This window comes from Eutrigla gurnardus, assembly GCF_963514095.1.
Source record: "Eutrigla gurnardus genome assembly, chromosome: 8".
Lineage (NCBI taxonomy): Eukaryota > Metazoa > Chordata > Actinopteri > Perciformes > Triglidae > Eutrigla > Eutrigla gurnardus.
This window is the reverse complement of record NC_139922.1, coordinates 25,877,760-25,892,736: the sequence shown is the minus strand read 5'-3', so window position 1 is coordinate 25,892,736 and position 14,977 is coordinate 25,877,760. Positions and strand designations below refer to the sequence as shown.

Below are 14,977 nucleotides of genomic sequence, written 5' to 3'. Positions count from 1 at the left end.
AGAGAGATCTTAATGTCTGAGTCCCTTTTAGGATAATTGCACTAAAATCTAACTTATAAAGCACACAGGATATTACATCACTACATTCTGAAACGTTTTACCTGTGCCCAGCTCGTATCTGAACTCTACATGTCCCTCCACCATGGAGATGGCCACAAAGTCCTCCACCTTCATTTTCTTCCCTCCACAGAAGAACATCAGCCCGTCTCTCTCCAGGGGCTTGAACTCCAGCTCCACACGCAGGTCGTCGTGGACGATGGTCAGGGGAGGATAGGCGATGTACGACTCCTCGCCATCAAACAATGGAGTGGTCACCAACTCCCCTGGTGCAAGAGAACGAGGAGGAAAATGCCTTCAAATCTAGAACCTCTTGGATATCTTCCATTCTAGGGGATGAGAGGAACTTCCTGTCTTACCATCCATGCATTTGTTTCCAAACTTGCCAAGATGACAGCGGCAGTCATAGCCGAGGCCGTTGGGCCGGTTGATGCATGTGGCGTCTGGTCCGCAGGCCTCTGTGGAGGTTTTGGTCATAAACACAAGACATAAAACACGGGTAGAATATTTCAGTGTTTATGGCGCACCCAAGTAGAGTATGATAGGAGATTAAATGTACCTGAGTGGCAGTGCAGGGACGAGTGGTGCTGGCAGTTGCTGCCTGTGAATCCTCGGGCACAGCCGCACTTATACAAGCTGGCTTCTGAGTCCTCACACCTCCCGCCGTTCTGAAGGACGAGGAAGGAGCAATTCATCGGATGTCATGGAATTAAACACAGAATGCTACAGAGACGTCCGGCACGTATAAGGGCGACTGACCTGACACGGGTGGTCTTTGCACGTGGGGCAGTTTGTGACCCCGGTGGAGCTGCGGTCAAGGTCTTTGAAAATGACCTCCTCGCCTTGGATGACCAGCTGACGGAGACACCCTGCAATGAGAGAGCGTTATATCAAATAAGGTCTTCTCCATCCTATATTTCCGTTCATGGCAGTAAACTCACAGATGTCTTACCAACAAATCCAGTCTTGATTCCAGCGGTTTTGGCGAGGACCGTGTAGTTGGGGTAACCGCCCACATGCAGCTCCTCATTCAGATCCAGACCCTGGAACTTGCCCTGAGGAACAGGAGGTGTGCCTTTAAAGGAACATCTTCACAGACGTGATATACATAACATGACATTAAAAACCACCAGTGGACAGACGTACCTGTGAGCTGCCGTTGATGGGCTCCCCTCCATCCACGATGATGTAGCCCAACGTGTGGTTGCGATGCAGCTCGACCGTGTGGAACTCTCCCAGTTTGATGGGGTTGGGGTCACGGATGGTGGCCATGCCCGAGCCCACGTCGAACCTGAGAAAGCACCGTAATCATCATCGACAAGGACGTCGAGCCGTGTTTCAGGCCATTATGAGGACTCAAACTGACCTGAACTCTAAACGGCCGCCCACGAGTCCCAGAGAGATGAAGTCTGCTCCCGTGGTCCTCCTCTGGCCGTTGTAGAGGATCATACCTGCGCCAGAAAACAGGGTGAATGAGGAAAAACGGCTTCCTTAACACATACCCTACAACAATATCCATCTCAATAAGTCCATAAATGGAGTCCTTTTATGTGGAAAAGTGGATAATGTTCCAGTTCCTTCAAGAATTTTCTTTCTTCAGCTTTAGATAGAAGAGATAATTATTTCTGGAACATTCCTGAAATAATGAGCTGATCCCACCACTCAAGAAATGAATGTGTGACTTGTTAGGATGGACATTGTTATTGTTAACATAGTCATTGGTAAAACCAGGCATATCTTTACAAAGCTGGAGGGGGAAGCAGCATGCTGTGGTGAGGCCAGTTTAGAGCCGACCCAAGCCGGCTTTTAAGCCGCCGTCCCATCTGGGCATCGCTGCGCCGCGATGTCACACATTACTACCGGTCCTCCCGTTTCCGTCGCCACATGCCGGGAACACATGCCTTTATTTATGAGCGTCGGGAGGAAGCGGGAACATGCCCTCTTCCATCTCTCTGAGAGCTGTGAAGATGAGCGATCGAGAGAGACAGAGCTGAATGCATGAATGTGCAACACAGAGTTGAGCTGACATAGATGGTAATATGCTGCAGATGTTTGTATCACACATTCATACATTTAAGGAGCCGAGCGCGCTCAAATAGCTTTTGTGATAAGTTTGTTACCTGATGAAAATATGATTGAAATAAACCATATTTCTTTGCATAGGCACTTTGAGTTACCGTGGCTCTATTTTCACTATTTAAACATGTAGTTGCAACAACTGGAGCACACGAGAACTGTGCTTTAATGCTGCAGTCCTGCTGTGTCGGCGCTGTGGAAGCTGAGGGGTGTAAAAGGAGATTTTCAAGCCATCAAGCCGGCGTGGTTTTGTGATCGTGACCGACAAAGCCAATACGATAACATGCACCACCTTCTTAGATCTCTCTCACATCCCTCTAAATCAGCTGTGAGCACGATGCATTATGGGAAAGAATGATGGGAGCCAAAAAAAAAGCAGCACTGCCAATCAGATGTCCTTTTGTTCTCAAGCACCGAGACTCACCAGCATACAATATGAGACCTTCCCAACAGGTGGGGGAGGGGAAGAGAGGGAGGAGACAGAAGATGCAGTGATATTATACATGAGGACATATGACAAACACAGGACATGACGTAAAAGCAGAAAACAATACCAAAAAAGGCTAAATTGATTCATTTGAACTGTGACAGAAAGTTAATGTTGCACTTGTTTACCATCCACATTATCAGGCCTAAAGTTGATCTTAATGCTGAAAGCCTTGTAGGCGTTTTTGATGGTGGGCAGGGTGAGGTAGGACACGGGCTCCTGGGCAAAGTATGGCATCACTCTCTCTGGAAGAAAAAAATCATTTCCTAGTTAGATCCAGAAAACAAATCCTAACCTTTATCACTTAACATTCCTTCCGACTGACCGTGAACTTGAAGTGTGGTAAAGGCTTCCACTTTCCCCTGCTTGTTGGAGGCGGTGCAGACGTACGTCCCAGAATCCTCGTGGGCGACGCGGGGAACCGTCAGCACGTTGACGTCCTGGAAACACTTGGGAGGAAGCTCTCCTTCCACCTAGATACGGAAACAGACACCATCAGTGACTATATCTAATATAGAGTATTTCAAAGAGAAGAATGAAGATGACTGAAGGACATCTGGGTTACCTTGGACCATTTGATCTCAGGTACCGGGTATCCTGAGGCCACACAGGGCAAGACCGCATCAGACCCGACTGTCACCTCCTTGGTTTCAGGCAACGCAGCAATTTGAGGAAGGGCTGTGCAAACAGGGAGCGGGTTTAAATGCTAGCATGATGCATCAGTGTGTGTGTGTGTGTGTGTGTGTGTGTGTGCGTGATGCACTCACACTGGACGTTGAGGACCACCTGGGACTGGACCGAGCCCACGTCGTTGGTGGCCGTGCAGCGGTACTGCCCGGCGTCGGCCTCCGTCACCTGATCGATCCGCAGCATGCCGCCCTTCACCATGATGTGAGCCGGCAGAGCCCCGCCCACTTTGCTCCACTTGACCGTGGGCTCGGGGTCGCCGACCGCCTGGCACTCGAACTCCACGGAGTTCCCGATCATCACGGTCTGCACCGAGGTCCGCACGTTGATCATCACCTTGGGCAACGCTGCGGGGAAGGAGAAGAGGAGCGTTTCTATTGGTTCTTTGAGGAAGCAGCGCGTATGTATGTACTGATGGTTTGCAGTTAGTGTCACAGACCTTGAATGGTCAACCTGGCCGTGTCCTGGGCCTGACCATACACACTGCTGGCTCGGCAGATGTAAACCCCTTCATTGCTCTGCTCAAGGTTCTCAATCCTGCACAGAGACATCACATTAATATTGAAGGCTCCCTCGGGACAAAAACAATGATTTCATCCTACTAACAGGTCTGATACAGCTTTTCCCTCCCAAGTATGGAACTCCATTGTTGTCCAAACACATTTAAAACACATTCATTAGATACACAAAAACATCCTTTATTGAGATGAAACACTGGAGTTTGTTTTGAGTCAATCCTGTACTTTACTTACTACAAAACACATGGCTGTAAATAAAATGTTTGCCCAGCTGTTAACAAATCATTAAGCCTTTTAAATAATATGTTTATGACTCTTTTTAAGAAGATGTCCACCTTCAGACAGATCCAACAGCCTCGGCTCTGAGATCCATGGATGTTCTCCTCCTCTAAGTACATAATCATTTTAAAAATCCTACATATTGATCCGTTCAGAGGTGTTTCCAACAGACAGACAGCGATGTGTGTGCATCACCTCAGCACGCCGTCTTTGACGTGGTGGTTTGGTGGCAGGGCTCCTCCTTCCTTCAGCCACTCAATCTTGGTTTCTATGCCGCCGGCTGCCGAGCAGGTGAACTCCACGGCGCTGCCCTGCGCCTTCACCTCGACCTGAGGCGAGACACGCACCGCCAGGGGAGCTGCAGATGGGAAGGGAAAGACACCGGATTCAGGTTCCCGTGTTGAGCTACTCAAACAGTTTCATATTTTCACTGAACTTACATCTGACTGTGACTTTAGCGATCACTTCGCTGTTGGCCACCTTGTTGCTGGCCACGCACTTGTAGCTCCCAGCATCCTCAGCGGCAGCCAGGTTGATCTGGAGGTCCCCCCCACTGACCTGGGCCCTCGGGGGCAGGTTCCCACCCAGCTTGGTCCACGTGTAGGTCAGGGGAGGAGTGCCGTGAGCCAGGCACTGCAGCCGGATCACCTCCCCGACCCGCACAGCCACGTCATCGGGCAGCGACGTAGCGTAAGGAGGGGCTGGAGGCAGGAGAGGGAAAACGTTGACCAGGTGTTTTCTTCTGTCAAAATGAGACGAAATGAAAAAGAAAAGCACTCACTCTCTACATCGAGCATGATGGTGACCTCCGTGGTGCCCATGCTGTTGGTTGCAGTGCAGATGTATTCTCCGGAGTCCTGGCGGCCCACGGTGGGCAGCACCAGGCTGCCGTTCACCACCTTGTGTCTCCAGGGGAGAGGAGACCGCAGCTTGGACCAGGAGATCCTCGGGGACGGGAATCCTAGAAATAAGCAAATGGGAGAAATGTTATTTTGTTGAAATGAACAATGGAAATATTGGATTCTTGCAGCATTCACACATAATCATGTGTTCCTTTTTCAGACCAGCGATGCAACGTTAATTATTATTATTTCTTTGACTTTTTGAGTGATTTATTTAGATTTTGTTGTCCGTTTACCTCTAATTACCAACTCTACCTATTGTTTCTGTTGCTCTGTTGATGTGTATGTATGTTTATGTGAATGGACCTGCATGTGCCTTGTTCTGCTCTGTCACTTTGTAAACTGCTGTTCTTTTAAATAAAGTTCTTCTTCTTCTTCTTCTAATTCCAGCTGCATGATGCTATCTTTACCGTGGGCATCACAGCGCAGCGTCGCCGTCTGTCCCTCCACCACCACCATCAGCGGCTCAGGTACAGAGGCCCTGGGCGGCGTGGGCACTTGAGTGCTTCCCTCGACGATGACCTCCACCTTGGTCTCCGTGGCGCCCTCGTTGTTACGAGCCGTGCAGACATACGTGCCGCTGTCTTCCGGACGCGCCACGAGGATCTGCACAGGAGGAAAGATGCATATATATTATCTCATCATACAAATATTAACGATGTCAGAATGTTTTACTGCAGCGGGGTGTGACAGTCTGCCCCATGCAGACCTGGTCCTGGTCGTCCCATGAAACTGATTCATCGTAACCAGTGCCTTTGCATCCGTACCTGCATGACTGCGTTGGACTCCATGGGCACCGGGCTGCTCAGCATGGTTTTGCGGTTGCTGTCCAGCCGGTGCCATGAGACCGAGGGGCGGGGCTCTCCGGACGCCTGGCACTCCAGGTTAATGGGTTCACCCACGCTGACGCGCACGGGTCCAACAGGGGTGACGGTGTTCACGGGAGACTCTGAGGGCGTGGACACAAGATTATGAGTCTGTATCTGATCGGCCATCAGAGGGAACACTTCCAGCTGTACGGGTGCACCACGAATGAAAGTCGGCTTACGTTTGACGATCAAAGACACGATGGTGTGGGTGATGCCAAACGGGTTGCTCGCCACACAACGGTAGGCGCCATGGTTGATATGCTGAATGTTGTTGATGGTAATGACAGAACCATCCGAGCCAACATTAACATTATCTGAGGCAAAAAGGGAGCATTAGATGGAGGAGGAGAGAGCCCTTGAATATATTCAAATGTAGGGGTGTCAAGCTGTAGAAATGTTACGTTGAAGAGAAAAAAACCCATCATGTCATCAAATCTGAACCGAGCTGAATGGCATGAAATATTTGATCAATGCAAAAATCTCAATGCAAGTCGAGAAAAAAAACAGAGTTCTAAATGAAAATGAAGGAACAGAGGAGGGATTCATAGGTTGCAGCTGTACTTATTGCCAATAACTACATAATATATAGAGTAATTATGGAAAGTAACTACATCATAAAATGAGACCTCATGAAGCAGGTGAACTGTGTGCTCGTTACCTGGCAGCGGCTGGTTGTTGGCCAGTTTCCACTCCAGTCTGACGGGCTGGGCTCCGCTGTACACCCGGCACCGGAAGCTGGCCGACTCGCCCACGCGCACCGCGGCGCTGTGGGGCTCGATGGCGATGATCGGACTCTGAAGACCTGCGGCAGAAACCAGCGTTGAGCCTATAATAAACTACTCCAACACAGCTGAAGTCATGGAAGGAGTGGGCGAGGATAAATCATTTGACGTGAGGTCACACCAGGTTACGCTGGAAAGGACAAGTTCATTCATGAAGTGAGACAAAACACCCTGACATGTAACACCCCTCCCTTAACGCGATCCTCCCAGCTAACTATGTATAATGTGATGATGTCACGTCTCATCAAAATAAGACTCTTTGTGTTGTTTCTATACGAGAAGGAAAGTGTTCTCCAGCTGACTGTATGAGGCCTTCACTCACGTGAAGAAGACGAGGTGACAGAGACCGACACAGAGGCCTGTTGGACGTGAGATCCCGGGTTCCCAGGGTTACCCTTCACCCGACAGACAAACTCCCCCGAGTCCTCCGGGGTGGCTGAGAGGATACGCAGCTTACTGCCCAGAACCTGCACACGAGGAACCCCACAGTTCAAAGACATGACATACATATATCTTATTCAAAGAAATCCTATGCACGATACAAAACGTGTAAGGAAGAATTCAATTCTGATTCTTCAAACATCCACATGTCGAGGGGTTTGGAGAGTTACATATTTCTGCTGCATCACATTCAAATATCTGGACATTTCTCAAATGGGGGCATTTGTTTTGCATCTCTGTGCGTCGGTCTACCTGGTGGTTGGAGGAGAGGCGTCCGCTGGCTTTGGTCCAGGTGACTTGGGGAGGAGGATTTCCAGGAGCCAAACAGTTGAGCTCCAGACTCTGGCCCTCCTGGACATCAGCGATCGCCGGCTGGATGCTGACCACGGTGGAGCTGTGGTCCGCTGAGCAAACACAGACAGTGAAGCTGATTGTTTATCTTGTTTATTTCAAAAGGTATTCATTGATTGGCGCACAAACAACTTACCTTTGAGCACAGACACTTTAATGGGAGCACTATTGGATCCAATGCTGTTGCTACCAACACACATGTACGTGCCGGAGTCGGACATCCGGATGTTGGGGATCAGCAGAGTCCCGATGTCGGTCCGGTCCATGCGGGCCTGGAGGGGACACACCAGGAAGGAGACCGGATCAGACACCTATCTCAACGACACCACCTTGTGGCGGCCATGATGAACAGCACCGTGCATTTCATGTCCAAGATATGATTTGACTCATATTTACACCATTAAACAGTCATAAGCTGAAGACAAAGCACATCACTTACCTTACTCACGTCGTTGAAACAACACACACAGGACATTGCTAGCTAATAGCCACACAAAAGCACTACGCCGTTGATCTTCAAGACAAGAGCTGTTATTGCTGCAGTCTCTCTGGACATTGGGTTTTATTCGTGATTTCTATGGCAACGCACTTTGCTCATGAAAGTGTGCACAAAGTAGTACCGATATTTCTACAATGAACGGTGGGTTATCATTTGTTAAGAGGAGACATCCCAGGCAAAACTTTTTTTTATGCACTGTTCAGTTGTGGGATCTAATTTGCTTCCGTAATATTTCTTAAAAAAAAAATCCAAAATACGCATTTAGGTGTTAATTTACTACTACTTGTATTTTCCCCAAAAAAGAATTTCCATATTTTTACTACAAGTATATTTTTAATATGGCTTTGTCTAGATTTTTGTGTCTGAAAATGTATGTAAATGTGCAAATGTTTGATAAGATAATACTTAATTTGCATATTTAAACATACATTTTCAGAAAACTTGTAAAACAGTTATTTGTCTTAATGTTTTTTTTTACCCTATACACCTGGGATGTCTCCTCCTCATCTATCATGGTCAGTGATGACTAATACACTACTACACTAGTATCTTTATTCTACAACAACATTAATGATTCTTTTTAAGGATGATGGAGACATTAGGAGAGTTAGATTTGACAGTTTGTGACATTGATTTAAGACAGAGGTACAAAGCAGCTCTTTAACTGTGGACTCTGAGAATAATCTCCCTTGAAATCAAAACAGCGGCGGTCAGATGTCGAGTAAGAACCAAAACTGCAAACCTGCATTCATTTCAACAGCCGTGTTAAAGAACCCTCATGGTTCTGGTTCAACAACCATCAACAACTTAATCTGTTTGTATGTTACGCCGCATGGCAGCCAGGGGCCCAGTAAGGCTGGAAACGAGCCTTCATAACGTTTGGAAACACACCTCAGAGGGGAGGGTCTGGGGAGGGATTACTGTATCCGGGGGGTGTCGGGGCATCCACGGACAAAGCTGCTTAGCTCCGACCCGCTCAACCGTGAGGGGAGGCTAAACCGAGCAGTGGCTGAGGCGGAGCCCGAACCCAGTGTGTGTCTGAACCCATTGAGGAGTTTTCAAAGCAAGCCATTTGCTAGAGCATACAGAATTTCTGCGTGGTCGCACGGCAGAGCCCGGCTCCCCCTGGGAAAGGCTGACACAACGCAGTGGCTCTCTGAGGCAGAACTAAACGGGCCCTGGAGCCGAGGAGGGCTGTGCAGAAACCAGACCAACACAATACCCCCCCACCCCCCCCCCTGGGCTGCGGGGCTGCGCCTGGCACGAAGCAAAATATGTCTGAAATACCTACAGTACCTCCTGTATACTTAGTCCTGTTAATGAGTGATGAAGGTCGCCCGAGCGGCGAGAGCCCAAACAAGTCAGCGATGGGATGATGTTGACAGTACAAAACAAAAAAAGAAGACTATGCGGGACACTTATTAATAAAAATCTACCATAGAAACAAATTCACGTAGAAGACAAGCAGCCGGTTCACTTGAACGGATTTGGCTTCAGCTCTAAAAGGGGACTTAGTGAGCAGCTGTGGTAAATTAACAGGGTGTGAATGAAGGACACGTTTGATCATGCGTTTAGTCAACAATATGTGGAGACGAGGTCAGTAGAGGACAACGGGGTGGTGGACTAGGAGACGGGACGGACAGACAGACAGCGGACAGATGGACAGACCTGCAGCTCCTCAATACGTCTCTGTAACACATCGAGACTGTTGCTTTTAAACTGATGGAAACCGTGAGAGGGAATGGCCTGAGCAAACGTCAGAACAGGGAAGGAGCAAAAAGAAAATAAAAAAGGGGGGAGGAAACAAACAGAGGGGAAAAAATAAGGGTAAATGGTCAAAATGCAGAAAACAGTCATAAAAACTGACACAGTATAATGAGATACCATCGGCAGCGGACACACCTCGGAGCCATAGAGATACAGCAGAATGTGAATATAGTGATCTGTGTTAAAGTCAGCATCCAGGCGGGGGGCGGCAGGAGGCGTCTTACCTGGGGGGGGATCTGGCCTCCGTTTTTCAGCCAGGTGAGCTTTGGGGTCGGCGCTCCCGTCGCTCGGCAATACAACCTCACGTTGTCACCTTGGTGGGTTTCGATATTGTGGGGGCTGACTTGGACTTGTGGCTGCGTGCCGAGGCCAGTTGGGTTAGACTCTGACCACAAAAGAAAAAAAGCAAGGAGATGAAGAGCTGAAAGCATCAAGTGATACCTGTACAGGTTCTAGGAATGGTGGCGGTGATGCTTCTGTTGTTTCCAGACAGTTATTTGTCCACACATTATTGAACCATTGAAAATGCACTGAGAATAGACGGAACGATCTCGTTGTACTTCTGATTTCTGCTGTTTTCAACTCATATTTGATAACCAATCACACACACTGGCACTGAATGGTTTGTCTCATCTTCTGCTTGCCTATGAACCCTCCAGACCTCTCAGATGGTCTGGGACAGGTCTGCTCTGTGTCCCCAGAGTCAGAACCAAAGAGACAGGAAACACATATCTGGAACAGTCTTCCTGAAAACTGCAGGTCTGCTTTTAAATCAAGACGGAAGACTTTTCTGTTTGCTGCGGCCTTTCAGTAAACAATACTATTTCTGAACTGCTTATCCTGTAACTTCTATTCCTTTGATGTATTTAATTCGCTTGTTTTAATGTTTTTTATAATTATTTTTGTATATGTGGTCTTCTCAATGCTTTTAATGTTTATTTAAAACACTTTGAATTGCCTTGTTGTTGAAAGGTGCTTTACAAATAAAATTGCCTTGCCTTGTCTCCATAACTTAAGATGACATGCTTTGAACTCCTGAACATATTTCGGCCTAAGTAACTTTAACCATAAAACCTAACCCCAAACAATGTAAGTGTGTAAACACTGTTCCCTTGACCTGTAATACACTCTCTCTCTCTCACACACACACATAAACACAAGGCATACTTTGGACAAAGAGGGAAACCCGCGCCGTGTGCTCCCCGTGAGTGTTGAGGGCCTTGCAGGTGTACTCTCCCTCATCAGCCGATTCCACGGCTGCGAAGCTCAGCACGCCGCCTCGTCCTACCACGGCTCTGGGACTCAATCTGTTCCCCGGACCTCCTGGAACACAATCACACATTCTACCGTTACAGGCCTGAGGCCAATGCTGCACAAATGGCAGAACTAACTAAGTCGTACCGATCCATTCGATGGCGGCGGTCGGGTTCCCGGTCGCCGTGCAGCGGAACTCCGCCCGCTGGCCCTGCTGGACGTTCAGCACCGAGGGAGTGACGGTGGCCACGGGCTGGGCTGCCTCTGCAGCTAGAGGAGGACACAGCAGTCAGACCCAAAGTAAAACCCGAGACGGAAGCTTCCCAGGAAGGCACGTGGAGAAAACAAACGCATGGTCACGGAGACTTGCTCTATTGGCGTGGAAACCTCGCCCGGGAGTCTACAACTACTGTTTGGGGGGACTCCATTAAGCTGTGGGAATGCTTTTGATGAGAATGAATTGATCAAACCTCCGACTGAGCCCCCCCCCCCCCCCCCCGGCCCTAAACCCCTTGGCAGTCTAGATCCTCAGATCAGAACAAACAGATGAGAAGTGGCAGCCAGGCATTGGCATGGCCTTGGGGCACGCTGCCGTCTGCCAGCTTGGCCGGCTGCTGGACTTTGTGTTCAATCCCGTATGAGCCGAGGTTGACAGAGCCAAAGAAAGGCCTTGTTCAGGAGGGAGGGAGAAGTATGAGGCTGTCTAAGCAGGCTGGAAACCTCTGGGCCTGGTCTCGCCTGAGCCAAGCGTCCTCTCTGACACCAGCACTCCGAGCTGGAGAAGAAGTTTCACCGTCTACATCCAACAAACAAGTAACTTCAATGATGCAGCATGTGATTGTGGGTACGCAGGCCTTGTGCAGAGTCTCTTTAAGGGTCAATAAGAAAACACATCAATGCCCCCTTCACTACCTCTAGTGTTATCTATCCAAGAGGAATCTTTGGGTTTTTATCTGTCCAGGTCTCCAGTGGATGGAACTGCTGAGAAACAGTTCATATTGAAATGACTAAGAGTCAAAAGCTATGTTACATTAGCCAATTAGCAGTAAACACAAAGTACAGCCGAGGCTGATGGGAATGCCATATGCTTTGCTGGTGTCACAATTCATTATGAATGTGTGTTCCAGATTTCATGGTAATCCATCAAATAGTTGTCAAGAAATGTAGAAATCAGGATTATATTATTATAATAAGGCAGCCAAACTAAACCTTTCTTAATATACCGCTAGAGGTGAGGAGGAGAAATGTTTTCCTATTCTTTGGAAGTAAGAAATCTTGAAATCCATAATGACATCCACAATATAGTTTGACTTCCATCTATTAATATCACATTTACTGTGTTATTTAAAGTCCATTTCCATGTGTTGGACTGAAACCAGGCCTCTCACACTGAAGTCTGCTACCCACAAACAGCTCAGGTAATGATGGTTGTGATGGGATGTATTAAGCACAGTATGATGTTTGAAGCCCAGATGACAGAGATTTCCCCGAATAGCACTTTCCCTGAGGAGGAAAGGGAAAGAGCAAAGCGTAGAACAGAAAGAATAAGAAGGGACGTCTCATTTCTCTGAATGTGGAGATGTAAATAAATATCTAGCAAGGAACAGAAAAAGATATTTGGCAATATGTTATTAAATGTTAAAACTGCATATTTAACACAGCAAGTTTCTAAATTTAATTAAATCATAAAGGTTTATTATATTTTAGAGGGACGTTGTTATTATCAAACCTCACGGGTTTGTCATCTCCAATTAAAGTGCATTTAAAGCATTGTTTTCTACTATGAGGCCTTTGTACAAGACTTTTTATTATGGTCTAGACTCAACATTCATGAGGAGCTGCCCTGAGAATGCTCATGCACCTGTACCCACAGTGATGACCCCATGAACCCAGAGAGGCAGGTAGGGGCCAGTAATGCTCATGTACAATCCCAGCTTAGATGACACCCATCTTTAACTCTGAATTACATTACATTTGTGGGGTTTCTGCAGAGGCTGCTGGTGGATTGCACATGGCAGCTACCGGGCCACCAGTAGATCCATGCTGAGGAAGATGAGTGCATGCATGATGACACGGAGAGGAGGAGGGCGGGTCCCTCTGGGGAGCCTGGCAGAAAGGAAACCATGCCCATGCGGACTTACGTTTTCCGTGTCCTTCAAACATTTCATAGGCTGTGTAAAACATCTGAGTCTGTGAGGTCTCTGGAGTCGTTAGAGGAAGGGAGGGGGGGAAAGGTCAACTGACAGGTCAGTTCTCAGGGTTAGCAGCAGTTTACCCTCCCCCCCCCCGGAGACACTTATTACTAAACTTACTAAAATCATGAATTGGAATTAAAATGGCACCAACTTGACATCAAGAACTATTTTTAACAACTTTTTTGAACCTTATTTGAGCTCATGTTGACTTTCCTACCTGCGTTTTATGTTCATGATGGTTGCTGCCACTTAGTTCATTCAGATTTCACACTTACCTGATGTATATTTACTGAGAGAATGAAGAACCCCCACACATTCAAGTATGTTGGTTAGAATGTGCCTTCATGCTTTTCTCACACTCTACACCAACCAAAGGCACAAAGCGCTCCAAAAATGCCTCTTTGATGCTGTAAATTCAAAATGAAGCTCCACACGCACACGAGCACAGGGAGAACAGGGAGAGATGGCCTTATGCAGGAGAAAGCCACACATGAGACATGCAGGTTAGTAGCAAGAAGCAGTTAGAAACACTGACACACTGTGTGGAAAAGCCAACATACAGCTTGTGGTTATACATGGTAATATATGTAAATAATCCCGACCATGAATTAGCGAATCACTTTGATCAATGGTCATTATTTTAATCAATTTTCTTTTTTTCACAAAATATCTTCACAGTTAAGATAAATACATTACAATGTGACACGTGTGCAGTACATTAGATAGGTGTTGTTGAAAAATAAATGTTTTTTTTTTAAAGAGTAGGTAAATCTTTACATAAGCACCTTTGGGTATATTTGTAATCATGAATGAACAAATAAAACAAATGCAGTCATTGTAAAGTAATGAAGTTCAAACAATAAAAGACTTTATATGTGATGTAATTGAAGTGTAAGATAATCTTATAAAACACTTGAAATGTAAATGTAAACACACATCATGCACGGTTATTGCATTCACATGGCCAATTCCCTTTAGAAATAATTACCAATAAGAGAAGAATTCTAACATTTCTGATCAATTTGATTTGGTGGAAACATGTCGGAATGCCATTTCAGTCAATCAAAGAAGAAAATGTGCCAACAACATTGACAGGATGTAAATAAAAAAGACCATAATATACATACACATCGGGGACGATTATCAACAAAATGAGGACCAACGAACAAAAATCCCCCTTTTTTCTTTTGCATTTCAAGTGAGATCTGAAATATTTGACCAAGTAAATCCGACACAGTCGACACAAACCGATGACTAAAGGAACGGAGGAGTGATATTACAATAACACAACAATTCAACCAGGTTTAACCAACTGCATGGATAATAGCACCGTTTGTTCATTTAGCAGACAGTGATTTCAGGAAGGAATACTGTATGGAGTGAAAAAAAAAAAAAAATCAGGAGTTGCGGGGTTCCTCCTACTTCTCCTCTCTTCCAGATACACTGAAGTCCTCTTTGAATGTCTGTCGCAGAGTCGCTAAGCACCAAATGGTGGCCTCCACATTCCTCCTCATCGTTATACACTAACATCTCAGGCGAGGGAGGGGCCCCAGGGAGCCCAAAAGCTCAAAGACTCCAGCACCCTGCTAGTAGAAACCTCTAACAAGCAGAAAACTCTACCAGCGACCAAGAAGCAAATCAAACCACCACCGATTCATTCAACCCACGTGAGATCAAATGTAAAGAGGAAAGAAAATGAAGGGTTTATTTTTTATCCGCTCGTTAGACCGAGTGGAGAGGATGTGTCATTATTTTGAGTTTAGTTAAATCGGAAACCGCATAGTTGACCCCATGTTATCTGGAAAAATGTGGC

The 14,977-nt window shown here is 46.8% G+C and overlaps 1 protein-coding gene across 2 annotated transcripts in view; it reads right to left on the bottom strand.

Annotated features, from left to right (window-relative positions):
- The window catches only part of hspg2 (heparan sulfate proteoglycan 2), an 82,389-nt gene that overhangs the window by 6,975 nt on the left and 60,437 nt on the right, over positions 1 to 14,977 (bottom strand). For both annotated transcript variants that reach the window (XM_084016503.1, XM_084016504.1), the window contains 28 exons: positions 13,111 to 13,170; positions 11,117 to 11,239; positions 10,883 to 11,038; positions 9,940 to 10,100; positions 9,617 to 9,694; positions 7,586 to 7,721; positions 7,351 to 7,502; positions 6,980 to 7,124; positions 6,534 to 6,677; positions 6,055 to 6,189; positions 5,774 to 5,955; positions 5,417 to 5,612; positions 4,886 to 5,065; positions 4,545 to 4,805; positions 4,300 to 4,462; positions 3,747 to 3,844; positions 3,388 to 3,654; positions 3,186 to 3,298; positions 2,946 to 3,093; positions 2,749 to 2,865; positions 2,558 to 2,575; positions 1,424 to 1,508; positions 1,204 to 1,348; positions 1,010 to 1,112; positions 817 to 926; positions 617 to 725; positions 417 to 515; positions 102 to 323 (listed from right to left, as the gene is read on the bottom strand). In XM_084016503.1, coding sequence (XP_083872629.1) covers positions 102 to 323; positions 417 to 515; positions 617 to 725; positions 817 to 926; positions 1,010 to 1,112; positions 1,204 to 1,348; positions 1,424 to 1,508; positions 2,558 to 2,575; positions 2,749 to 2,865; positions 2,946 to 3,093; positions 3,186 to 3,298; positions 3,388 to 3,654; positions 3,747 to 3,844; positions 4,300 to 4,462; positions 4,545 to 4,805; positions 4,886 to 5,065; positions 5,417 to 5,612; positions 5,774 to 5,955; positions 6,055 to 6,189; positions 6,534 to 6,677; positions 6,980 to 7,124; positions 7,351 to 7,502; positions 7,586 to 7,721; positions 9,617 to 9,694; positions 9,940 to 10,100; positions 10,883 to 11,038; positions 11,117 to 11,239; positions 13,111 to 13,170 — 3,906 coding nt within the window. The remainder of the gene's footprint in view (positions 1 to 101; positions 324 to 416; positions 516 to 616; positions 726 to 816; positions 927 to 1,009; positions 1,113 to 1,203; positions 1,349 to 1,423; positions 1,509 to 2,557; positions 2,576 to 2,748; positions 2,866 to 2,945; positions 3,094 to 3,185; positions 3,299 to 3,387; positions 3,655 to 3,746; positions 3,845 to 4,299; positions 4,463 to 4,544; positions 4,806 to 4,885; positions 5,066 to 5,416; positions 5,613 to 5,773; positions 5,956 to 6,054; positions 6,190 to 6,533; positions 6,678 to 6,979; positions 7,125 to 7,350; positions 7,503 to 7,585; positions 7,722 to 9,616; positions 9,695 to 9,939; positions 10,101 to 10,882; positions 11,039 to 11,116; positions 11,240 to 13,110; positions 13,171 to 14,977) is intronic.